The 26599-nt window shown below is 42.8% G+C and overlaps 1 protein-coding gene across 1 annotated transcript in view; it reads right to left on the bottom strand.

The window, feature by feature from the left end:
- Positions 1-26599, bottom strand: part of LOC124721781 — a 524867-nt gene that overhangs the window by 296869 nt on the left and 201399 nt on the right. The window contains exon 11 of the mRNA XM_047246895.1: positions 2789-2875. Within this exon, the coding sequence (XP_047102851.1) occupies positions 2789-2875 (87 nt within the window). The remainder of the gene's footprint in view (positions 1-2788; positions 2876-26599) is intronic.

Below are 26599 nucleotides of genomic sequence, written 5' to 3' on the forward strand. Positions count from 1 at the left end.
ATTAAATAGTAAAATAGTGCCAGTTGTTATTTTCTATGACCTTTCCGAGGCACTTGCTGTGTGAATCGAAGTATTCCCATAGAGAAATTTAAGTTTCATGAGCTTGATGGTATAGCCAACCAATAGAAAATATCACATCCAACCAAAAGAATGCAGAAAACTGTACCTAGTAATACAACCAATGTAGTCTGTGGACATTATTCTGACTGGGGATAGATGACATACGGGGTTCACCAAGGCCCAATCTTAGATCCACTATTGTCCCTCATCTATGTAAACTAACTTCCACCTACCACACAACGAGCAGAATTAGTTCTCTTTGAAGATGACACTAGTACTGCAATCTATCAAAGCATACATACAGAAACAGAAGAAATGGCAAATAATGTTCTAAATATATCATTGACTGGTTTTCTGCAAATGGTCTCGCTCTCAATTTTATAAAGACACAACATACTCAGCTCTGCACATCTAGGGGTGCTAAACCAATGATAAGTATAACACATGATGAGAAAATAATACATAAGGTGGAAACTTCAAACTGGAAAAAAGTACATTTTGGAACTCCTAAAACAACTCAGTTCAGCCGCATTGGCACTGCAAATCCTGACAAATCGGTACACTGACATATTTTGCAAATTTTCGTTCAGTAATGTCACATGGACTACTGTTTTAGAGTATCTCATCTTTAGGAAAGGAAGTCTTCACAGGTCATAAATGTGCTGCAAGAATAATGTGTGATGCTCACCCATGAGCATCTTGTAAACATCTGTTTAAGGAGTTGGGCATCCTGACAATAGTGTACATAACGACAACACTAGAAGGAAAATTGACATTGATTATTCCACATTAAGGTTGTCTTTAGAAAGAAAAAAAAATGTGCACACTGCTGCAACTAAAATTTTTGATCACTTAGCCAGTGATTTAAAATGAAACTACTAGCAAAAACTCTAAGAGATTACAACCAACCATGACTGCTTGTGTATGTTACATCTGCAATATCTGTCTATTTACCACATCAGTGATTCATACACCCACTTAGGATTGTTGCCACTAGACAAGTTACATGGTTACCACATGCTATGTCTAGTTCTTCACCTCGCTGTACATGCACCTCAGTATCTCACATCAGAGATCAGGTATTTCATGACAACCACAACATAAGGCCTCACGTGCCATATTTATCCAATTATAAAATGAAGTTTTTTCCTAAATTTGTCATTCAAAAAATACAGGATCATCTTATATTTGGAGAAGAAACTATTTATGATGATGCTAACACTTTTATGTTATTTGATGGAGTATCAAGGAATCGTCTTACAGTCACGTGCAGATATATTTTGAAGAATTCAGTAGGGCAAGCGAGACTCACATTCGAGAAAACTCAAGTTTTCCCGATACACTGGAACACTCTATACAGCACCAACATTGCTTGAATGATGTGTGACATTTGACTTGCACAGCACTGGTGCAATGAATACGTGAGAAACTACCAATTGGTCTGTTTAAAATTTGACAGTTTTGTGAAACACACTGTCAGAAACAGCACTAAATTGTGTCATCTTAAAAATCTTGTTGTATTTGAACAGCTCTGCAATGAAACTGCTCACCCTTGTATGGATACTGTTTACAAACATTAATGCTGCTTTGTAAGTGAAGGTAACATTCAAAAGCGGAAGTGATGTTCTTAAAAAAAAATTTTAGTTGATTCTGAACCTAGATCAATATTTTAGTTGATTATGAGAGACTGTAATGATTTACTAAATGGGTTACAAATGAGAAATTCAGTCACTGTTCACGTATTACAATACTGGGTACAAACATTACCAGATTTTAGTCAGCTTTAGAACATGATAGTGACATTCCGATGAAACAAAAAGGAAAATTAATCCAGAATGAAGTCGTTAATAAACAAAATAAATCATATTAAACTGACTGTAACTGTTATTGCAAAAATAAATTACAGCGGCAAGGTCCGTTGCAGAGACAGTACCAAAAGACATCAGCAGGTCACAAGAAGAGTAAAAGTTTGAGACTTGGACTGAATTGTGATTGTGATCTTTTATTTATGTATTAGTTCCTGTTGTTACATATGATTTGCACCCTATATAATATTGCTGTTTGTGTTTCACAGTTGCTCAAGCACAGCACCATGGAAGGCTTGGATGGATAACAGTGGTATCAGCTTGGCTGAGAACTAGATGAATATGGGGAGGGGGCTAGTAAGCAGGCTGAAAATTATGTCATGTTGCCAACCAAAGGAATCTGCACCACATACTTTGGCTTTTTAGGAACGTCTGCCATGTTTAAACTGCAGTTTCCCTGAAGTGACCACCCATACAACACCTATTGCAGTCAGACAAAGCATAGGTTGACAGAAATCTTCTGTGATGCATCCAAATATCTTTTTCGTATTTCAGTTGACTCACCACCACTTGATTTCCACCAATTAGGGTCACTTCAGGAATTTATTAAAGAATAGTGACTCCAAGACAATTATTGTGTGGCACAGCGTGTTTGTAACTAGCTGCATACATCTTTTTTTTTAATTTTTACAAAAGAGAATACAAGAAACTTCCCATTTGATTGCACAAATGCCTAAAAAAGTGGAGCTATTATTTTCCAAAATATAATTTTCTTTTGTTTCATTCTTTAATCTTACATCTTAATAAACAAAATCCAATGAAGATCCGTCTACATTTGAAATACCTTGCACACAGCAGTTAATGAGCTGGTATGCTAATTAACATTATATATCACATGTAAATTTGACATATCAAGCACTTACCCTTTCCTCTACATCCCCATTAAAACCATCATTTTTCTCTTGCTTCATAGTACACTTTTCATGTCCAACGGAAATGCTGACAGAGACCTGAAACATAAAAATTATAAATTGAATTTTATCAACAGCTGCTATCCTGAAAGCAAACCTACACTTCTGAGATCACTGACAAAGTTTGCACAATTACTCAAGTTGTATTGGAAATATACCTAATAAAATATAATTAACAGAAGAGTCACTTCAGAGGTCACAGAAGCTATCAGGACACAACTCAGAACAATTCTGAAATAGCTGCCTCTGTGAACCAACATAGTAGCTGATGATGATGATGATGATGATGATGATGTCTGTCTCTGTAACTATTTAAGACTTCACTAGCATTTAAAAAGGGAATTAAAGTAAAAGGACATGTATAAATTAATATCAGTACCAGAATGACACTAAATGGAAGTAATAAAATAAATTTATGTCTAATATTCTCTAGATTATATATATTTAACTGATTGTACTGTACTGTGTCTTTTAATTAGGTATTGATATTTAGATTATCTTAGTGTGATTCTGATAATGGTGTTTATTTTGTAAGTAGAATAGAAGTATGGTACTTCAGTGATAATAACTGTCAATTTACAATGCAAACAATTATTCCAAATGTACACTGACTCACGCTGTTACTTAACAACATTTTATACATTTCACGAACAATCTGATAATTTTGCAAAAATTTTAACATTTAAATCAGGATTGGTTGAGATATGACTTGGTTTTGATTAAGATGCTTTGGGACATTTTTATTTTGATTTTGCATTGAGAAGTATAATTTTGTTTATTATAATAGTTTTGTTTGATTGAAAGTCGAGGAAATGATCTTTTTTACCCATTGTTGTGCTACATGGTTTCATCAGATTCAGTATAATTCACTGACAAAAAAAAGGGTGGGAGTGGAGCAGGGTGATGAAAATTCTGCCAATCCCCACTCCCTCTCACACACACGTACACATGCACACACAAATGAATATGAATTTATTCGTAATTTTCATACTGCATAACTGTTTAGTTAAGAATTATTACCATATTGGCTGTTCTCTGGTGAAACTAATTTTACATATATGGTATATAATTACCAAATGAAATTCCTCTGAAAAGAAATGTGATACTGGAAACACGAACCAAGTTGATATTCAACCTATTTTATTTCATGATGCTGATGTGATTTTATTTTAAAAGATTTGCTGATATATTTTACTGTACTGTGTATGCAGATATGGTGACAAGATCCAGATACACAAGTTGCACTTTTATCCATTCTACAGAGAGAACTTTGCATCTGTAATTGTTATGCCCATACCTACTATGGTGGTGTTGCATTCTTATTAGGAGCAGAACTACATGCCATCCTTTTGACACTTCTATGTGTATCATAACATGCCTTAATCATACAATGTAATTTTTTGTGATGTCTTTTAATAATGCCAAAATGGACAAAATTACAGTATAATCCCCCCACCCCCTTTTAAATCCTCAGAATGAATATTTTTAGATTGTTAAGATATTTCTTATCAGTTCCTTCCCATTTTCTGCTTACAGTGTTAATTTGCAACTGCTTTCGTGTTATCTTAATTGCTCGCCATTCACATCTGATGATACAATGATCATGGGGGGAAAACAATGAAGTATTTGAAACTTCCTCGCACATTAAAACTGTGTGCTAGACTGAGACTCGAACAAAGAACCTTTGCCTTTTGTAGGCAATGCTCTACTGACTACTACCCAAGCATGACCAACATCCCGTTCTGGCAGTACCTCGTCTCCTACCTCCTCACTGTTGGAAGTAAAGCTGTGAGGATAGGTCATGACTCATGCTCGGGTAGCTCAGTCAGTAGAGCTCTTGCCTGCGGAAGGCAGAGGTCCTGAGTTCAAGTCTCAGTCTGGCAAACAGTTTCAATCTGCCAGGAAGTTTCATATTGGTGCACACAACACTGCAGAGTGAAAATTTAATTCTTGAAACATCCTCCAGGCTGTGACTAAGCCATGCCTCCGCAATATCCTTTCTTCCAGGAGTGATGGTCCTGCAAAATTTCACAGGAGAGCTTCTGTTTACGTTTGGAAGGGAGGAGACGAGGTATTGTCCGAAGAAAAGCTGCAAGGACAGGTCATGAATTGTGATTGGGTAGCTCAGTCAGTGAAGCACTCACTAGCAAAAGGCAAAAGTGCCCGAGTTCGAGTCTCAGTCTGGCATGCATTCTTAACTTGCCAGGAAGTTTCATATCAGCACACACACACACACACCACTGCAGAGTGAAAATTTCATTCTAGAATGATGTACTTGTAACTGTCATCAAATGATGGTAGCAAGGCACTGGCTACCAAGTAGTGTTTACAAGAATTACACAGTTAAATTTCTTGAGCTCTGGACTCAGTAGTTCTGAAGCAGCAGAGGCCATTAAAAGTCAGAACAATTCATGCCACTAGTGCTTTGTCTCCTAATACTGCTAACCTAACAATAGTTATATTGTGTGTAGTGTTCTTCATAGTTACATCATTGAATGAATTTGGACTGAACGTCAGCGTTAGTTCAAATGAATGCAAACTGTCACAGATGTGGTATCTATTATGAAAAATGTAAGCACTATATGGGAATTGCTGGTATAATGTTCTGCAGAAAAATCCAATAACTTTGATTTGTAGTTACAGGGAGACATTATCAAGTGGTGTATGGTGTATTTTTCTTTTCCAGAAAATGTGATTTCTGAGATTGTGATTAGTTTGGGACCTAACAGCACAGCTTAAATAGCTGAGACAAACACACAGCACAAATATTTAAATATCATCATAACTGTCATACACTTTTGGCATTTCTATCAGAATATAACCCGATTTACATGCGCTGGCTGTGTTGGGACCTGATAGCACAGCTAAAATTTAACTGCACATTCCACTCTGTATCATAACCTACAGACATACACATGAGCTTCGAAAAGTAATTACACATTTCGTCCCACATTAAGGCCTTTAAGCAATGAGAGTGGCACATTGTCAGAAGATAGTACACTTTTCGGTGTCCTGCTGTCACAACTCTGCCATGGTATGGATAACAGGTGCAGCACAGTGTATGAGTGACATGATGTGGAAACTGGAAAAGTACTCCAGGGCTGAAGTACATAGGACAGTGTATTTCATGTGGGGGGGGGGGAGATCGAAATTTGCAATGAAATTCTGGCAGTATGCGGATCAAATACAATGTCATGTCGAATCATAGTGAAATGGCACCAACAATTTGACTGAGACCATAGAGATGTGGGTGATGCCAATTTACCACAGAGTCCACATCTTGCAACATTTGTTTTCCATCTTTCTGGCAAGCTGAAAGAACATTTGGGGAAAGAGATTTTTCAATGATAAGGATATTCACACATCAGTTCTTGAATGGTTTCATGACTAAGGAGCAGATTTCTATCATTAAAGTACTGAACTACCGATAGAAAGTTTCGTCTGTTGTTCACAGAGACTTGGTGACTATGTCGAAAAACAGAGTTGTGTATCCGTGTCGCTTTGAAGCGCTGAAGTTATTTGGCCTGGCGTGCTAATTTTTCATTTACTTTGGAGTCCCTTCATATATTTCATTACTCCACCACATATCAACAAACGTTGTGATGACATTAACGGAATGTAATAGGTCTGCCAGTTTGTGTAATCACTAAATATCACCTGTTGACACCTGCTATAATGTATCTGGCATACTTTCTTTAAAAAATCATTTTTAGTGTTTGATGTAGCAAGTATTGTATTTTTAAGTTAGATATATTTGTCTACTTGTCTACAGTTTGGTGTCATCTGTATAATATATTTTTATGAACAAGTAAACCAGGCAGAAAAAAATCCCCTTAAGCAATTGAAACAAACTATAATTCTAAATTTTTCATAACTTAGTATGAACTACCAATGTGTTCACGCAATGTAAAACTTATCTAAGACCAAATGTTTCAAATTAACTTGCTATGAGTCAAGTTCGAGGTTGTTAACTGTGGAGTGCATGAGGCGAGTGATGTCAGCAGCAAAGGTAGCCTCGTGGTCTATCTGGCAAAGTACACACTTGTCAGTTTGGAGCATGTGGCTTGATGATGTTGAGTGTGCAATTGTCACAGAGGTTTCTGACATTTTTGACATGTTCATTATTGTATGATCTGCAAGTAAATGTGATTAGCATGTCTCTAGAAAGGTAATGCTTCACCCTGGCACCATAAAGTGATGTTTCTGTTAATTCTCCCCTCGCTTAACTGGAGTGAGTGGACTGTATTAGTTCACTCTAATGTACTGTAACTTATTGTTTGATGAACTGGCCATTAATAATGAGGTTATGCCACAGTGAATGAAGTTTTCATTGTATGTGAATGGGTACAATCAAGCAGAATCAGTTATTGTTCAAACTGACATTCTTAATATGCTTTTGTGTCTTGTGTCTAATACTGAAGTTTCAGATAAACTTTTGAGTAGTGGTTAATTTTAATGTCAACGATATATTTACATTATTTTGATGTAAACTATATATTTATATTATGATTTTTCAGCTAAAATTATGTTGCAACCAGTCCGCATGACCAGTGGAACCTGGTGGATGTTTAACAGCAGCCAGATTTGAGCAACATCGTCTGCGATCCAAACCTGGAATCATCAAAGTTCTTCATCCAAACAAAAGCTACCTTTCTTAAATGTTTGAGTTTTAAAAGATTGTGTTATGTAATGGTCAGCACCATAATTCATTGGTTGCTACCAGTAAGCTATATTTTAAAAATGCTCTGATTTTTAAGTTCTGTTTCTTAAAGTTTGTGAAACTACTTTTAAATTCCTAAGTGCTTTGTTAATGCCTTTAATCTTGTCTCTCTTTACTAGACATTTTGTAACATCACTCAAGCTAAATTCCGAGAACAAAATGTGTTTTGCAGATAAGCTCAAAAAGCAATAGTCAATTTGTAATAATCTGTTACACATTACAAAGGTGGTTGTTTAAATAAATGTAACAATTACTGCAATTTGTAACTCAATCAATCACTCCCAGCCTTCCATCCTACTGTCCAGTACCACTACACTACACACATAGAGATCAAAATGTGCAGTTTCATTGCTTGTGAGCGTAAATTCCATTAAGTGTCACACCTTCGTATCACGTCTACAACGAGATGGATCGAGTACACATAAACAGATGTGTATCAGTCTTCCTTATGTTTACAAGTTCAAGAATTAAAAAACAATTATTTTCTTCCAAATGATAATAAACTGTTTCTTGTTATTCACATTACCCACAATAATTCTGGCTTAAGGAGATAGGTAACAATGAGATCATTGTACGTTCTCTGAAAATCTTTAGAGATCCTGTTCTGGCACTTCTCAAACCCCGATCAATCTTCTTTTGTTAAGAGATGCGGGGATGGAGGCAACGTTCACCTAGCAGCCTGAAGGTGACTTGCACCTTTAACAGAAAAAATAAATGACCTTAACACTCCCGAATTTGGTAAAGCTGGTTTGAGGAACATTCCACAGATACAAATGTGGTGCATTAATGAGAGCCATTTTGCCAATTTTTGGAGTTTCCACACCTGTCCTGTTTTCTTCTTCTTCTTCTTCTTCTTCTCCTCCTCCTCCTCCTGCTGCTCCTACTATCATACTAATATGTCTCTCTTCATCTCTTACTCCCATCAACACCTGTATATTTTATTCTTGTCATATCATATTCACCAACATTTTCTGTCAAATAACACAATAATGAAACATCCCGGATGGAATACGAACAATGTAATGAGTAAATGCAAGCATTTACCGTAAGACTAAGGTATTGAGCAATGGACATGCACAGCAACCAGAAGTTTACAGTTGTAGCTTTTCACATTTGAGACACGCAGTGAGTATGTCCATGTGCTCTGAAGGGGTCCATAAGCTGAAAATGCTACAACAATCAACTTTTTGTTGACATGACAATCCACTAGTCAGCACTTCAACAACATGGGGAATGATTCTTTTCACTCATTCCATTCTGACTTCTATAATCAGGTAAGCTGAGTCAATCATGTGGCAGGCAAAGGAAGCACCACAAATGGAGGTTCCTCTTCCTTCACTAATAGTTTAACTGTTAGTTCAACATGTAACTGAGATCCAGTCAATGCCTGCACAGCCACAAAGATGACTAAAGATCATGACCACACTATTAGGCATCAAAACATTGTCATTTACATTGCAACATCATATGAAATAAATTGGAATCAGGGCATTCGACAGCAGTTCTGTTAGTAATAAAAAGTAAAATGTGTTTGTTATAAATACATGCTGCCTATGCATAGAATCTAGTAGTTTCACCCTCAATATTCCTTTTATAATTATTACTTGATATTTAGCTAGAAACACATCACAAGTAATTATAAAAGGAAATGACTTAACATATTAATCTTCACTAAATTCAAAAACTGCTGAGACACATGAAAGTAGTTAGTGAGACAGACTATTACTTGTGTATTATAGTGGTATACACAATTTCCAGAGGGGCATTATTTTTATTCAAGTCTCAGTAATACTCATAATGAAAATACCAATATTATGAAAGGTACAAAAGGAGAAATCTTTCAGAAAGTTATTAATGCAAGTACCTTCAGCACCTTACTGACAAGCTTATCTAGACACATGGACCAGTGGATTCCCAATTCAGAGCTGCAGTTTCAGGGGCTTAATGATGTAAAAAAATTAGAAACAAAGGCAGAAAAAGAGGAGGAGTAAAGTATGTGTAAATAAATAAATTAAAGCGAAGGGTTGTCTGATTGTACTTAGTGTGGGGTTACACAGAAGCTTACAGACCATTGCCATAATTATTAGGATATAATCTTACTTAATCTGCTGTGCCAAGTGTGTTTGGCCTTTATGACAACCACTATTTAATCTGAAATCTAATATTTGTATATATATCTTTCCAAAATTCAATTGTTGTTGTGTGTCGGGACACTGTTTAATATTTAAATGTGGCTAATATGAGTTTTATAATGCAACAATGAATAGCCTAAATGTTAGCAATGTAATTTTGGTCAAAAATGGTTTTATAACAGTTGTTAATCACAACGGGGAAATGGATAATTATTGTTTTATATTATGCCCTAGAAAACAGTAAACATAAAAATAACAATATTTCTGGAAATTACAGACTATTATTTCTTTTTCAGTCTTTGGTAAAGGAGGAAATATTAAGGTATAATGTGTGGAGCTGTAACATTTTCAGGGCAAAACTTTGGGTGGTCAAAGGGAGATTAATGTCATTTCTTTTAAAATTATAGATATATTTCATTTAAGACTTTAGTGTATACCGACAAAACTTCCACTTGTTATGCTGCACAGGTTGCTTTAAAGAATATCATCAGACTGACAAAACAGATCTCTCTTACAAACAATGTCCTCACACACTGTAACAGTGGGAATGCATCTTTCACTCAGCTGTTTCCTTTTTCACAACTTTGCACAGAAATAGAATGTATTTCCCATGTTGGTCAATTAAATACACATATCACTCACAAAAAGACGTATACCAAGAAGTCTCCAAATTGAGGGTTTTGCTAGCTCATACTTGCTTCAGTGTGGCAAGCACAGGAATGATATGCCCAAGTTCAAATGCTCACAGCAAGCCTGCTGCGACCAAATGGGACACTGCGGGGTGGGATGAGGCAGCCTGGTCTGGTACCCTAGTTACTAAGTGCTTTAACTGTAGTAGCTCTATGTCTGTAGCCCAGTGTCACTTCTGATATTCCTAGCACCTGGCGGAGCTATTACTCGGATCAATTTATTTATACCGTACATATACATCCCCACATGGTAGTGTCTAAAGGTGACATAATTGTGTTCTATAAGAGGAAACAAGGTGGTTGTGGACAACAGAATTTTGGAAGCAGTTACAAGTTTCACAGAAAAATGAAGCAACTATCAGCTTTTGGAATGATGGTTGAACTTGAGCTGATACATCCCCTTCCTGCTGTTTACAATGTGCTTTGTTTTATTAATTCAAATTTACATGCTACATTCTGTCAGTACTGGTATTAATGTTACCACTTGAGAAATTAAAAATACATCACAAGAAAAGTATTTTAAAAACTCCTCAATTAAACATCGTTTCAGCAACGTGATTGTTAATAAACTTTCCATGGGTTTTTTTTTTTTTTTTTTTTTTTTTTTTTTTTTTTTTTTTTTTTTTTTTTTTTTTACACGAGAAGGAATTCACATTTATGGCCTCAGAACTACTGGACATCACATTTGGCCACATTTCAGTGTCGCGTGGCCCTATTGTAGGATGATGCAAAATGTTGGGGGCATCCAAACTGTGAACTGACACCTACAAACTGCTGACATCAAACATGATATCCTACACCTGATACTAATGTAAGTGGGCATAGCTCTCTGGCACACACTGCTATACCATTTTCAGTGACAGCATCTTTCAATGAAGTTGATATTGCTTCCAAATTACATGATGGTGGGTTCTGTAGACATGTGCCTTCAGATGAGTCATAATGGAACTGAAAGAGACGACAATACATGTTGTGACAGTGCCACGACATTTAACAGTGCCACCACGACAGTACGCGCAAACGGCGATAGAGGCGCTCCGCAACTCGGCTGAGCGCGGGAGCGCCACCTAGCTACGAACGGTGCCGGCCGCATGTCACGGCACGGCAGTCGAATGAGAGATACTGAGTTGTTATCATGTAACCAGCTACTGTTTCTAAGTGAGTGTGTTTGAATATCCACGCAAGTATTGGTGATTAAAGGTTATAACACTTTTTGGCGACGAGGATGGGATATTTTCACTGCGTTGTGGATTTGTGTGTTCGTGATGGGGCAGACACGGAACAGCTTATGCAAGTGCTCATTGAACAACAAACACAGCTGACGGCTGCTATTCAGGCATTGTCGACATCGCTTACTCATCGTCTGTCTTCCTCTTCTCCGCCTCCATTCCCTCCTTACGATGAGGCAGCTGAAAACTGGGAGGATTATGAGAAGCGTTTGCGGCAACACTTCTTGGCTTTCGGCGTTGTCGACACTCCTATGTGTAAGTCGTTATTTCTATCTTGGATTTCCCCACGGATCTATCAGCTGCTATCTCAGTTAGCCCCTCTGCGGGAACCTGCCTCCCTGTCCTTCCACGAAATGTGTGACTTATTGTGTAACTATTACTGCAAAAACACCCACGTCGTCGCTGCCCGCGTGGCGTTCTACCGGTGTTGTAAAAGCCCCATCAATCTTACCAGGCTTGGGCGGCGGAACTACACGGTCTGAGTAGGAAATGTCAGTTTGTCACGGACACTCATCATGAGTCTTATGCTGATTCAATGGTTAGGGATGCTATTCTACGGCTTGCTCCTGATAAAGAAGTTCGGCAACGTGCCCTACAACTGCCAAACCCGTCATTGTTGGAAGTTCTAAGCATCGCTCAATCCTTTGAAGTGTCTCACGCTGCTGGCGCACAAATAGACAAGTGGTGTGATGTAGGCACTGTACAGTCAACTTTCGACACGGACAATTTGCCTGTTTCACAGGAGAACGAAGATGTGGCGGTGGTTCACTCGCGTAAACAACGTCGTGTTGAGCCGCAACGCTCGCAGCGAAAACAGCAACCACAGAAGCAGGTTCGTTCCGCACTTCCTTCTTGTCCACGTTGTTTCGTACAGCATGACAGGGCCGCATGTCCAAAACGTTGGGCCACGTGTAATTCATGTAGGAAAAAAGGCCACATTGCTTGTGTGTGTCAGTCCCCTAAAGTTCCTGTCGACAAGCACGAGGCATCGGACATGGATGTTAACTGTGTGCTTTCTCAAACAAATAAGTTGTTTGTTACTGTTCGTGTTCTGGATAAAGACATTCGCATGCAAGTGGACACTGGCTCTGCAGTAACTCACATTAATTCTCGCACGTATTTGGAGTTGGGCTCCCCTCCCTTGTCTCCAGTTACGCGAAATCTGTGAACTTATAATAAACAGAAAATTCCTATCATTGGCCAGTTTGATGCTTCCACTGCCTACAAGTCTGTTGCTAGGCCCCTCACGTTTTATGTGGTGGATCATGCGGGCACTGAAAACCTGTTCGGTTATGATGCTTTCCAGTTGTTCGGGTTCTCCATTGATGATGATGTGCACCTCATATCTGAGGATATTCCGTATCAACAGCTGGATGGATTGTGTTCTGAATTTTCGTCCATGTTCTCTGCTGGTCTGGGTCGTGCCAGGGATTTTGAAGCCCACATTACTCTTAAACTTACAGCTCGCCCTAAGTTTTTCCGGGCACGCCCTATTCCGGTGCCGTTGCGTGCTCCTGTCAAGGCTGAGATAGACAGGTTAACAGCTTCAGGGAATCTCCTTCCTGTTACCTCCAGCGAATGGGCATCGCCAATCGTGGTGGTTTCTAAACCAAACGGGAGTCTGCGATTGTGTGGTGATTTTAAAGCCACCGTCAACACTCAGAGCCTCATTGACACTTATCCTCTTCCCCGTCCTGAGGAGTTATTTACCAAGCTCACTGGGGGCCAGTTCTTTTCCAAACTTGACTTATCGGAGGCATACCATCAGTTGCCGTTGGATGCTTCTTCCAAGGAATTTCTCGTCATCAACACTCCTTGTGAGTTGTATCAGTACCAGCGGTTACCATTTGGCGTCACTAGCGCGCCGGCCATTTTTCAGCAGTTTTTGGAACAGCTCACGGCTTCCGTTCCCGGCTGCATAAACTATCTGAATGACACTGTTGTCACGGGGGCCTCCACTGAGGAACACCTTCGCAATTTGCGTTCACTGTTTCAGGTTTTGCATTCGGCTGGGTTGAAGTGCAATCTGGACAAGTCACAGTTCATCCAACCCTCCATTGTGTATCTTGGTTTCCACTTGTCCCGTGAAGGTATACGTCCTCTACGTCAGCACGTTGCGGCCATTAATGCTCTACCCCAGCCGTCTATGGTCAAAGAACTTCAGGCGTTTCTAGGCAAGATTGCTTATTATCACAAATTCATTCCATCCGTGGTGGCAGTAGCTCATCCTCTGCATCAGCTGTTACGCAAAAATGTCCCTTTCTGTTGGTCCGACGAGCGTGAGCAGGCTTTTGTCCGCCTGCAGGCTCATTTGCAGTCGGCGCCTTGTCTTGCCACATTCCGTCCGGGTCAGCACTTGGTTCTGGCGACTGACGTGTCACAGTATGGCCTAGGGGCTGTTCTCGCCCATTGGTATGAGGATGGGTCGGAACGACCCATCGCCTATGCTTCCAAGACCCTCAACAATGCGCAACGGCGTTACTCTCAAATTGAAAAGGAGGCGCTCGCTATCATTTATGCTCTAAAAAATTCAGCGTTTTTTTGTATGGTTCTAAGTTTCACCTCATCACCGACCACAATCCGCTGATCTCTCTGTTCAGCCCATCGGTGTCGCTTCCGGATAAGGCAGCTCACCGCTTGCAATGTTGGGCCTTATACTTGTCTCGTTTTCACTATGAGATTCATTATCGCCCCACGGCACAGCACGCCAACGCTGACGCATTGTCGCGATTGCCGATGGGCCCCGACCCAGTTTTCGATCGTGATGAACTACTCTGTTTCCACATTGATGAGGAAGAACATCATGCGGTTGAGGGTTTTCCACTTACAGGTTCGCAGGTTGCGTCGGCTACTGCGCGAGACCCGGTCCTGCGTCAGGTGATCGGTTTTGTTCGACGGGGTTAGCCGGACAGGACGAAGGGCCGGGCATCGGATCCCTTTCGCAACTACCATGCCTTGCGCCTTCGTCTGTCTGTTCGTGATACTGTTGTTCTTCTGGCCACGAATGGCGCATCTCCACGGGTAGTGGTGCCAGCCTCGCTCCGCAAAGATGTTCTCAAACTGTTGCATGAAGGCCATTGGGGGATTTCTCGGACTAAGTCCCTGGCCCGCAGGCACGTTTATTGGCCCGGTATTGATTCGGACATTGCCCACATGGTTGCTGTGTGTGGTCAGTGTGCTCAACAACTGGCTGCATCTTGTTCAATGCCCTCTCCATGACCTGATCCGGCGCAGCCATGGGAACGGGTGCACGCTGACTTTGCCGGCCCCTTCCTCGGTACTTATTGGCTACTGTTGATTGACGCCTTCTCGAAGTTTCCGTTTGTTGTTCGATGTCCGTCGCCCACCACTGCTGTGACAACGCTGGCTTTGTCCAAAATCTTTGCGCTAGAAGGTCTTCCATCCACGATCGTCATGGACAATGGCCCTCAGTGCTCTTCGCAGGCCTTCCGTGATTTTTGTACTGGCCAAGGGATTCATCATGTTACAGCACCGCCCTTCCATCTGCAATCGAATGGGGAGGTCGAGCACCTTGTCCACACTTTCAAAAGCCAGATGAAAAAATTCCTTAGTGATTTTTCCACAGATGACGCTCTGCTGCAATTTCTGAGTTCTTATGGCTTCACGCCTCTGGGTGATCGCAGCCCTGCTGAACTCTTGCATGGCCACCAACCGCGCACCCTACTGCACCTGCTTCACCCTGTGAGGCCTTGTGCTGTGTCCCCTAGTGCGGGAAAATACTCGGTGGGCACCGACGTGTGGGCACGAGGGTATGGATCTCACCCTAAATGGATTCCAGGGGTGGTCAAGGGTCTTCGCGGCCGCCGGCTTTGTGAAATACGTACGGACGACGGCATGGTTGTTCACCATTACGACCAGATGCGCCCACGAGTGGTGGCCACACCGGTGCCACCTCCCCTTCCTTCGCCTCCACCAGGCCGAGAATCCAGTCTTGTCGCTGCTGCTGATCTACCGTACGTGTTGATGCAGCCGACGTCGCTACCGCTTCCGAGTACGCCGGAACCGGCCCCAGTCGCGACGCCACCTTCTCCAGGACCCATCTCGCTGGAGCACACCCCCAGGTCCACGACACCTATGGATGCAGCTCTGGAGTTTTCACCCATCATCTCGTCGAGGAGGCACGTTCCACGCACGAGCTTCCGTCCTGGACATTTTCAACCATACTCTCGCGTCTCTCCGCTGGATCTTCTTGGGGCCTCACAAGAGGCCATGGATGTCTCCGCACTGTCCATGTCTCCAAGGAAGTGAGTGTCTTTTTTTTCAAGGGGGGGAAAGTGTTGTGACAGTGCCACGACATTTAACAGTGCCGCCACGACAGTATGCGCAAACGGCGATAGAGGCGCTCCACAACTCGGCTGAGCGCGGGAGCGCCACCTAGCTACGAACGGCGCTGGCCGCATGTCACGGCACGGCAGTCGAATGAGAGATACTGAGTTGTTATCATGTAACCAGCTATTGTTTCTAAGTGAGTGTGTTTGAATATCCATGCAAGTATTGGTGATTAAAGGTTATAACAGTACAACACCTGTGCTGCTAAAGTGCACATAGCCAAGCTAACTTCCATCCTGTGTAACAGGAAACACTGCTATGACCATCATATTTTGTACTCAAGACATATTCTTTGGAATCTAGCTTCACTCTCACATATAAGCTCAAATTAATGCACCATGATTCCGCAGCAAGTGGCCGAGCAGCAATCAGATAGGTAGAATACTGAGTCCTTCAAGCATGGGCCACCTCAGTTGTTGCTTGTTCCCCCATGGGCTCTGCTGCTGAGGCACCTCCAAGTGTATCCAACACAATGGATCCACCCTCACAGCAAGGTGAGTGGTCGGTGGTAATGCATTACCATCACTTGAGGCACAGGACCAATGTGGGAACTGGCCATCTGGCCTCGTCCATTCACCCTGTGAGTGGACATGTGGCCACTGCTTCAGCAGACTCTGAGCAGGCAAACAGGGGTAGGAGTTTACTAGTTGTCAGGAGCTCCAACATTAGGTGCATTATGGAACCCTTCAGACCAACGCATTCAGGGATGGACTGTCTGCCAGAGAGCCTCCTCATATAAGATGTGGAGGTGGCCCTGCAAGTCGTGGCTCATATCAGCACCAAAAACGTCTGTCACATGGATTCTGATGCCATCCTCATTTCATTCAGGCAGCTGACTGAGATGGTGAAGGCTGCTGGCATCGCATTTGGAGTGCAAGCAGATGTCACAGTTTGCTGCACTGTTCTCAGAGTTGATTGGGGACCTTTGGTTTGTTTAGAGTCAAGTGGGGGGTCTCAACCAAAGATTTGATCAACTTTGTGATGGTCTCGGTTGTAGATTTTTAGACCTGTGTTATTGGGTGGGGACTTGTGGGGATTCCCATGATAGGTCTGGGATTCATTGCACAATGGAAGCAGCTACTCGGATAGTAGAGCACTTGTGGAATGCACATGATGTTTTTAAGCTAAGCTCATGCTCCATATAGGAAGTATTAAGTATCAATGTCCTTATGGTTTGTTGAGAATAATTATTTTTGCAGAAAGATGGCTGAAGTTATAGGTGATGAACACTCGCCAGTCAATATGCAAGAGGGAAGTCAGACTGTATTCAAAGTAAAAACACTTTGACTGTCAAAATTTTAGCAGTAAACTGTTGAAGTATTTGTAACAAAGAGCCGAAGTGTACTGCCCTCCAGGAAAGTTCTTGCACTCAATTTATTCTTGGGAGCAAGAGCTAGCTGAAACCCAAAGTGGAAAGCCCTGAGATGTTTAACAAGTCATGTACATCATAAAGACAGATTAAACACCTTAGGGGAGGGGATTTTTTTTTTTTTTTTTTTTTTTTTTTTTTTTTTTTTTTTTTTTTTGTTTTAGGGCGCAAAACTGCTATGGTCATTAGCGCCCGGTCTGTGACTCAGGAAATGGTAAAAAACGAAAATGGAAAGCAGCAGCAATGGGAACGAAACTCAAAAAATTGGAGAAACTAAAAGGAGAAGAAAAGCTTAAAAATCCACTACAGAAAGGGGTCGGTTGTCCCCAAAAAGAGCTTCAAATGACTGACGTCATCTCACTGGCACTAATAAACTCAAGAACGCGATCGGCCGAGCACGTGTCATCTGCTAAAATGGAAGATATATCAGGCGACAGCTGCAGACGGGCGCGTAACGGAGTAAAATAGGGGCACTCAATTAAAAGGGGTCGTACCGTCCACAGCTGAGAGCAGTGGGGACAGAGTGGGGGAGGATCGCCGCTTAAAAGATGTCCTTAAAAGATGTCGATGGCTAAAAAGACAGTGCCCTATCCGGAGTCTAGTTAAAATTACCTCCTCCCGACGACGCGTTCGGGAGAAAGAGGTCCAAGCACAGGGAAGAGCTTTCACATCCCGCAATTTATTATGGAGAAGTGTCGACCAATGTGCGTGCCATAAAAGAACAACACGACGACATAAAACGCTCTGTAGATCGGCGAAGGGAATCAATCGAATAGCTGGCCGAAGATGAGAGACTGCAGCCTTGGCTGCTATATCGGCCGCCTCATTGCCACAGATACCAACGTGTCCTGGGAGCCAGAGGAACGCCACAGAGACGCCCCCCAAATGGAGCAAGCGCAGGCAGTCCTGAATCTGGTGGACCAGAGGGTGGACAGGGTAGAGAGCTGGGAGACTGAGGAGAGAGCTGAGAGAATCTGAACAGATAACATACTGTATCCGCTGATGGCGGCAGATGTATTGGACAGCCTGGAGAACAGCATAAAGCTCCGCAGTATAAACCGAACACTGGTCGGGTAGCCGAAATCGATTGGGGGTGTCGCCAACAATATAGGCACTCCCTACACCTAACGATGTTTTCGAGCCATCAGTGTAAATAAATGTGGCTTCCTTCATTTGTGCACATAGAGCAGCAAATGCCCGACGATAAACAAGTGAAGGGGTACCATCCTTGGGAAATTGACAAAGGTCATGGAGCAGGCAGATCCGAGCACAGAGCCAAGGCAGTGCTGTACCCCAAGTTGTCAAGAAGGTTTTAGGAAAGCGAAAGGAAAGAGAATGGAGCAGTTGACGGAAGTGGACTCCCGGTGGTAGTAGGGAGGAAGGGCGGCCTGCATACCCTAGATCCAAGGAGGCGTCAAAAAAAATGTCATCGGCCGGATTAGCAGGCATGGAAGACAGATAGCTAGCATAACGACTCAGAAGGAAAGCTCGCTGACTGGACAGCAGAGGTTCAGCAGTCTCAGCATAAAGGCTTTCCAGAGGGCTGGTGTAAAAAGCTCCAGACACTAAACGTAATCCGCGGTGGTGGATAGAGTCAAGACGCCGAAGAATAGATGGCCGAGCAGAGGAGTAAACTATGCTTCCATAGTCCAATTTCGAGCGCACTAAGGTGCGATAGAGGCGTAGAAGGACCACTCGGTCCGCTCCCCAGGAAGTACCATTCAGGACAATGAGGGTGTTGGGGGATCGCAGACAGCGAGCTGAAAGATAGGAAACATGGGAGGACCAGCACAGTTTTCTGTCAAACATTAGACCCAAGAATTTAGCGACGTCCGAAAACGGAAGGTTGACAGGTCCTACATGTAAGGAGGGTGGAAGAAACTCCTTACGTTGCCAAAAATTAACACAAACGGTCTTACTGGGAGAAAAACAGAAGCCGGTTTCAATGCTCCAAGAGTGGAGGCGATCAAGACATCCTTCAAGACGTCGTTCAAGAAGGCTGGTCCGTTGAGAGCTGTAGTAGATTGCAAAATTGTCCACAAAGAGGGAGCCCGAGACATCAGGAAGGAGACAATCCATAATCGGATTTATGGCAATGGCAAACAATACAACACTCAGCACGGAGCCCTGGAGTACCCCGTTTTCTTGGGAGAAAGTACGGGAGAGAGTGGTGTTCACCCACACTCTAAATGTGCGCTCTGCCATAAATTCGTGAAGAAAAAGGGGCAACCGACCTCGAAAGCCCCAAGAGAACAGTGTGCGGAGGATGCCTGTCCTCCAACAGGTATCGTATGCTCTCTCCAGATCAAAAAATATTGCTACTGTTTGGCATTTCCAGAGAAAATTGTTCATGATATAAGTGGAGAGAGCAACAAGATGGTCAACTGCAGAACGATGCTTTCGGAAACCGCATTGGGCAGGTGTTAAAAGACTGCGGGACTCCAGCCACCAAGCTAAACGGCAATTCACCATACGCTCCAAAGCCTTACATACACTACTCGTGAGAGAAATGGGGCGATAGCTAGAGGGGAGATGTTTGTCCTTTCCAGGTTTCGGAACAGGAACGACGATAGCTTCCCGCCATCGTCTGGGAAAAGTACTGTTGGTCCAAATTCGATTATAAAGGCGAAGGAGGTAAAGCAGACTATGGTATGATAAATGCAGCAACATTTGGATGTGGATCCCATCCAGTCCTGGGGCGGAGGAGCGAGAAGAAGAGAGTGCATGTTGGAGTTCCCGCATGGAGAAAACAGTATTGTAGCTTTCATGATTTTGAGAGGAGAAAGCAAGAGGTCGCATTTCCGCTGCAGGTTTCTTCAGGAGAAACGCTGGCAGGTAATTTGAAGAGCTCAAAATCTCAGCAAAGTGCTGACCCAATGAGTTAGAAATTGCAACGGGGCCCAATAATGTATCACGCGCGACAGTGAGCCCAGAGACCGGGGAGAAACTAGGCGCGCCTGAGAACCGGCGAATTCGACTCCAAACTTCCGAGGAGGGAGTGAAGGTGTTAAATGAGCTAGTAAAGAATTTCCAGCTTTCCTTCTTGCTATCGCAGATGATGCGACGGCATCGCACTCGGAACTGCTTATAGCAGATACAGTTGTCCAAAGTAGGATGGTGGCGGAAAACGCGAAGAGCATGTCGCCGCTCACGTATTGCATCACGGCATGCCGTGTTCCACCAAGGAACTGGAGGGCGCCAGGGCAATGCAGAGGTGCGTGGTATTGAACGTTCCGCAGCTGTAAGAATAACGTCTGTAATATGTGTGACCTCATCATCGACGCTAGGAAAGTGACGGACATTGAATGTCGCTAGAGACGAAAAAAGTGTCCAATCGGCTTGGCCAAACTTCCAGCGTCACGGGCACATATATGGCTGTTAAGGCTGCAGTCTAAGGACACATGGAAAGTGGTCACTCGAGTGTGTATCATCAAGGGCGAACCATTCGAAGCACCGAGCTAGCGGAACAGTACCGACCGAAAGGTCCAAATGAGAGAAATTTGTCATGGAGGCAGACAAAAATGTAGCGTCCCCAGTGTTGAGGCAAACTAGATCCGCTTGGTGGAAGACGTCTAGCAATAGTGAGCCACGCGGACAAGGATTTGGAGATCCCCAAAGTGGGTGGTGGGCATTGAAGTCCCCAACCAGCAAATAGGGGGTGGGGGGTGGGCGGGGGGGGGGGGGGGGGGTTGGAAGCTGACCAAGAAGATGAAGGAGATCAGCTCGTGCCATTGGTGTGGACAATGGAATGTATACAGTACAAAGAGAAAAGGTATATCCAGAAAGGGAAAGACAGACAGCGACAGCTTGGAAGGAAGTGTTTAAGGGGATTGGGTGATAATGGAGAGTATCATGGAGAAGAATCATGAGTCCTCCATGTGCTGGAGTGCCTTCAACAGAGGGGAGATCAAATCGGACGGACTGAAAATGGGGGAGAACAAAGCGGTCAAGGGGACCCAGCTTTGTTTCCTGAAGACAGAAGATGGCCGGCGAGTAGGATCGTAAGAGGATCGACAATTCATCCCGATTGGCTCGAAGGCCACAGATATTCCAGTGGATAATGGACATAGGGTGAACAGAAAATGGAGGAATGTGACCAAGGTTGCCGTCAACTCAGCGACTGCTCAGAGCTTGCGACCGACAGCATGGAATGGCATTCAGCCGAAGGCAGAAGATCCTGATCCATAGGTTGTTCAGGAGCAGCTCCTGCCACCAGCGATTGGCCGGTTGATCGGCCGCCAGCAGTGCGTCTCGGCAACACAGAAGACGGCCGAGGGCGATTACCGCCAGGTGGTGCTGTAGATGAGACACGCCTTGGCGGAGAAGGAGAGGAACTGGGTTTCTTACTAGCCTTCTTGGAAACATGATGTTTAGATGAAGGAGGAACCGATGGTTGGGAAGTTGGGGTACATAAAAAATCTTCACGAGTATGCTCTTTTTTCGAAGTCTTGGTGTCTGACTTTTGGGCTCGAGATTTAGCAGAACCCGATGAAGGGTGAGCCATAGAGTGGGCAGGCGAAAGTGGGGAGGTTGAACGGGCGATCTTTGCGCTGGCCGATCTGACGACCATGGCACTAAAGGTAAGGTCACAAGTCTGTGTGGCCGCCTCCTTTGTTGGCCGAGGAGAGGCAAGGACAGTGCTGTATTTTCCTGTCTGAGGCACGGTGGGCTGTCGACTGGCGATTAATTTTCGAGCAGCAAAGGTCGACACCTTTTCTTTCATTCTGATTTCCTGAATGAGCTTTTCGTCTTTAAAAATGGGGCAATCTCGAGAGGATGCAGCGTGGTCACCCATACAGTTGATGCAACGAGGGGATGGAGGTGGACAAGCACCCTCATGGGCATCCTTGCCACACGTAACACATTTGGCCGGATTGGAACAGGACTGGCTGGTGTGATTGAACCGCTGACACCGATAGCAACGCGAAGGGTTTGGGATGTAAGGGCGAACGGAAATTATCTCATAGCCTGCTTTGATTTTTGATGGGAGTTGAACTTTGTCAAATGACAAGAAGACAGTACGGGTTGGAATGATGTTCATGTCAACCCTTTTCATGACTCTATGAACTGCCGTTACGCCCTGGTCAGACAGGTAGTGTTGAATTTCCTCGTCGGACAATCCGTTGAGAGAGCGTGTATAAACGACCCCACGTGACGAATTTAAAGTACGGTGCGGTTCCACCCGGACAGGGAAGGTGTGTAGCAGTGAAGTACGCAGCAATTTTTTGTGCCTGGAGGGCACTGACTGTTTCTAACAACAAGGTGCCATTTCGTAATCTGGAACAAGACTTTACAGGACCTGCAATTGCGTCAACACCTTTCTGAATAATGAAAGGGTTGACCGTGGAGAAGTCGTGACCTTCGTCAGACCGAGAAACAACAAGGAACTGTGGCAACAATGGAAGGACTGTCTGTGGCTGAGACTCATTGAACTTACGTAAGATGAGGAAACCATTGCGAAAGTATCCCCCATGATTACCGGCGTCTCCGATGGCATGCTCCTTCCTTGTGGGGGCCCTCTCTGAGGGCACTCCCGCCTTAGGTGATTGTTCACACCTCAGGTCAGACCTCCCGACAAACGGACGGAGGGACCAATCAGCACTTTCGGAAGGTATCAGCTCAGGTGATCACCCCTCCCTGGGCCTGGCCGTTACCAGGGGGTACGTACGTGTCCTACCTGTCTACCCGGGGCGGGGAATTACGTGTTACCCCGTCACCAGCTACGCATGGAAATGCGTGGGTCGGCCTTCAGACATGCACAGGGAGGAAAAAAGAGAAAGGGAAGGAAAGAAGAGATCTCTCAAATGCCGCAGAGGAGAAAAGGGCAAAGAGAAGAGGTAAGGAAAGGAGAAGGACAAAGGAAGGACAAAGACTTGCAAGCGGAGAAAGCAAAGAATTTGTTACAGTTTCGAGCGTCCGTCTCCGGACGTAGGCACAAAACATACTCCCAGAGGGGGAGAAAGGGAAGGAAAGAGGCGGAGGTGTGGGGAGGGGGGCAAAGAGGGGGGATGGGGAAGGATGCGGAAAGGGAAGGTATGCAGCCCGGAAAGGAAGTAAGGCCACATTAGCTCGGGGTCCCGTGCTCACTACGCACGTATCCACAAAAGAGTTGTGGACCCCCTGGGGGGCAGGAGAGGAGTGTTTGTTGGATTTGAAAAAGCTATTTTCTCTATTGAGGTTGAATTTGAATGTGACTGTGGAGTTATTTGGTTATGTATACTAGATGTAGATGAAATCAAGTTAATTACTGGGTGTTTTTACTGGCCACTCAATTCTTACCCAGATCATGTAATGCTATCTGACAGACTGTTGTGCAAAGTACTTTTGAACACATCCTCTGAAAACTGTCTTGAGCAGCTAGTTCAGCAGCCCACACGCAATGAGAATATCTTAGACCCTGTAGCTACAAATATGCCTGACCTTATTGACATCAGTGTGAAAATGGGGTTAGAGATCATGATGTCATTATAGCAACTATGGTTATGAAAGTTAATACATCAGTCAAGAAGGCTAGGAGAGTGTTTCTGCTAGAAAGGGTAGATAAGCAGCCTTACCATGCCACTTAGGCAGTGAATTGACATCAGTTAGTTACAGTATGCTAGACGTAGTGGAATTATGGTCAAAGTTTAAGCAGACTGTACATCATGGTCTGGAGAGTTGTGTGTCTATAGTAGGGTGCAGGTAAGACAGCGGCTGAATGAAGTGTTCTGCACAGAGACAGAGACAGAGAGAGAGAGAGAGAGAGAGAGAGAGAGAGAGAGAGAGAGAGAGAGAATGCTTGCAACATTGCCAGTTTACACTGCCAGCGCTGCACTGTCCGACATTAGCTGAGTGGTAAGCAGTCACATGTCTAGCAATGTTGTTATTCATAAGAATCTCACCATTCCAATGGATATGTTATGTACCTATACTTTAAGTTCACATTTCAGTCATACTTTCTGAGCAGATTTGCTTGCTGTTTTCATAGATTCCAATCTCTTTTTCATCTACTCAATGTATTTTTTGTTCTTATGCATGATTCTTCTTATTGAGACAAAATAATGACAGTGGTGATGCTTCCTAAGTGAAGAAGCACTCTCTTCAACATGCAGCCGAGACCAATTAGAAATGTTTTACAAGGTATCTTCAAATGTTTCATTTATACTGCCATGAACATGCAGTTCCTGCACACATTAACATATATAGCAAGCAACATCGTAGCCACGTAAATGAACAGTATACTACTGATTTTGTAGAAAATGCAATTGTCAGCCACTATTTCAGAACGACCGCAGACGGCAAGGAAACAGACATGTACTGGAATTATTTTAACTGTGGGAGTGAAAATAGTGTGATCAAGCGAAAACAACAGCAATGAGAATGAATTTCAATAGCAGCTTGATGCTGTATAAATTAAAAATTTTAGCAAAGTATACCTGGACCAGCCAAGACAGGCAGTCCTGTAAGTACATATGTGGATGCAAGAAAAGCCCCATTGATCAGTGTGTAATAAGGCTAAAATATTTCTGAGTGAAAATATAAACAACATACTGTGTGTTACTCAACAGTGACATAAATGTAGCACATTTTGAAATAATGCAAACTGTTGATCATAAACTTGTGATTTATATATTCAGGTCAACCTAATGAACTACTCATCTAACTAATCTTGTACTTTCACAGTTTGTCAAATCGTTTCAAGATAAAAAAAAAAGAAGACTGATTTTTTTGAAATGTCAGAAATTATTTTCAGGTACTTAGAATAGCTACTAACAATCACTATTTCCCTCTACACAAATAAAATATAAAACTGCATAATCGTTCTTTCAAAGATGCATTCTCAGCTACTAATAACTAATAACAGAGATCCAACTGCCACACAGAAAAGGTGGTGATGAGTTAAGTACTTACCAACTACAAGCCAATTAATCAACACCACCTTCTTCGCAGTCAGACTGCGATGAATCTGACTCATGGAGGTTTATTATGAAAGGCTCAATAATGCAGTCCCCACTGATTTCTTGTTGATAGTCCTCAGCCTGTAATTTTTCTGCATGCCTTACACAGTCCAACCATGCAGAAATCATGATGTTCTCAATTATTGCATACATAGGACTCTCAATATCTGCAGTTTTAAAGGTACTGTTCTTTTCTGTGATGTAAGCTTTCAACTGCACCCACCCCATCTCGATGGGATTGTAATGGTAGTGGTACAGTGGTACTCTAATTACTTGGTGCCCATATTGTTTAGCAATCTTGTCTATCTCATAGGTATGGTAAGCTTGCTTATTTGCATTGAAAAGCAGCATCAGTTCTGCTCTGGTTCGTGATATATCATGAGGGATGTTATTACTTGATAACCAAATGACAACATCTGACTTCATGGTATTGGTACTAGGGACTTTGTTGAGTTGTGTTGAGTGGACACTGGCATTGTCCATCACAATAACTGAATTTGGACAGAGATATGGCCATAATTGTTTTGTAAACCATTGTCTGAATACACTGTACATCATCTTGTTTACTTTCAGGAATAAATCATGGGTCCACTGACCCTGCATGTACACTAATAAGCCGACTACTCTTACCTATTTGAACTTTAAGACCACCAAACCCATTGCTCATTTTCCAGCACATTGATCTTGTGTGGTTTTGGTTCACATACATTTTGTCTATATAACAAATGCGAGATGTCCCACTGTCTTGAATCTCCTGCATTCTTCTTAAAAATACAGTCCTTGCAGCTACAATATCATTCTTCTCCATAGAGAATTTTCTCCCATTGTTCATCTTATGATATTCAAAGCCTATTTCCTTTAATATCCGTGGCATTCTCCATCAACTGTCATTAAAATCCAATTTGTCTTTCATTCAGGAAACTAAATTGTCTGCAGTCAGGTATTCGCCTTTTGAATACATATCAAATATTGTCCGAAGTAAAATATTACTAGAACAATTGTCCACATCACCTACTTCCCTGGCGATTTAAAAGATGCTGACTCATTGGCTTTAATAGATGCATTCATTTCACTGGAGATACAATGCACAGTTCACAGTCCCACACAGCATGCCTCAGCTGTTTTCACCCAGCTGCCGGCAACGCTAGAGTGACAACCGTGTGGTGATGAGTTGTCTGCTTTGGCTTCACTTTTGAAGAAGTTGTACAATCAGAATACTATAGCTCTTATTTGCTTGTGTAGTGCTTGCCTCTTTCCTGATCCATCAGCCATAATTAACACTTTGCAGACAATATAATCATCCGCACACGTACACTGGAGAAGAAATCATCACTACA

Source organism: Schistocerca piceifrons, chromosome X (assembly GCF_021461385.2).
Source record: "Schistocerca piceifrons isolate TAMUIC-IGC-003096 chromosome X, iqSchPice1.1, whole genome shotgun sequence".
NCBI classification, from domain to species: domain Eukaryota; kingdom Metazoa; phylum Arthropoda; class Insecta; order Orthoptera; family Acrididae; genus Schistocerca; species Schistocerca piceifrons.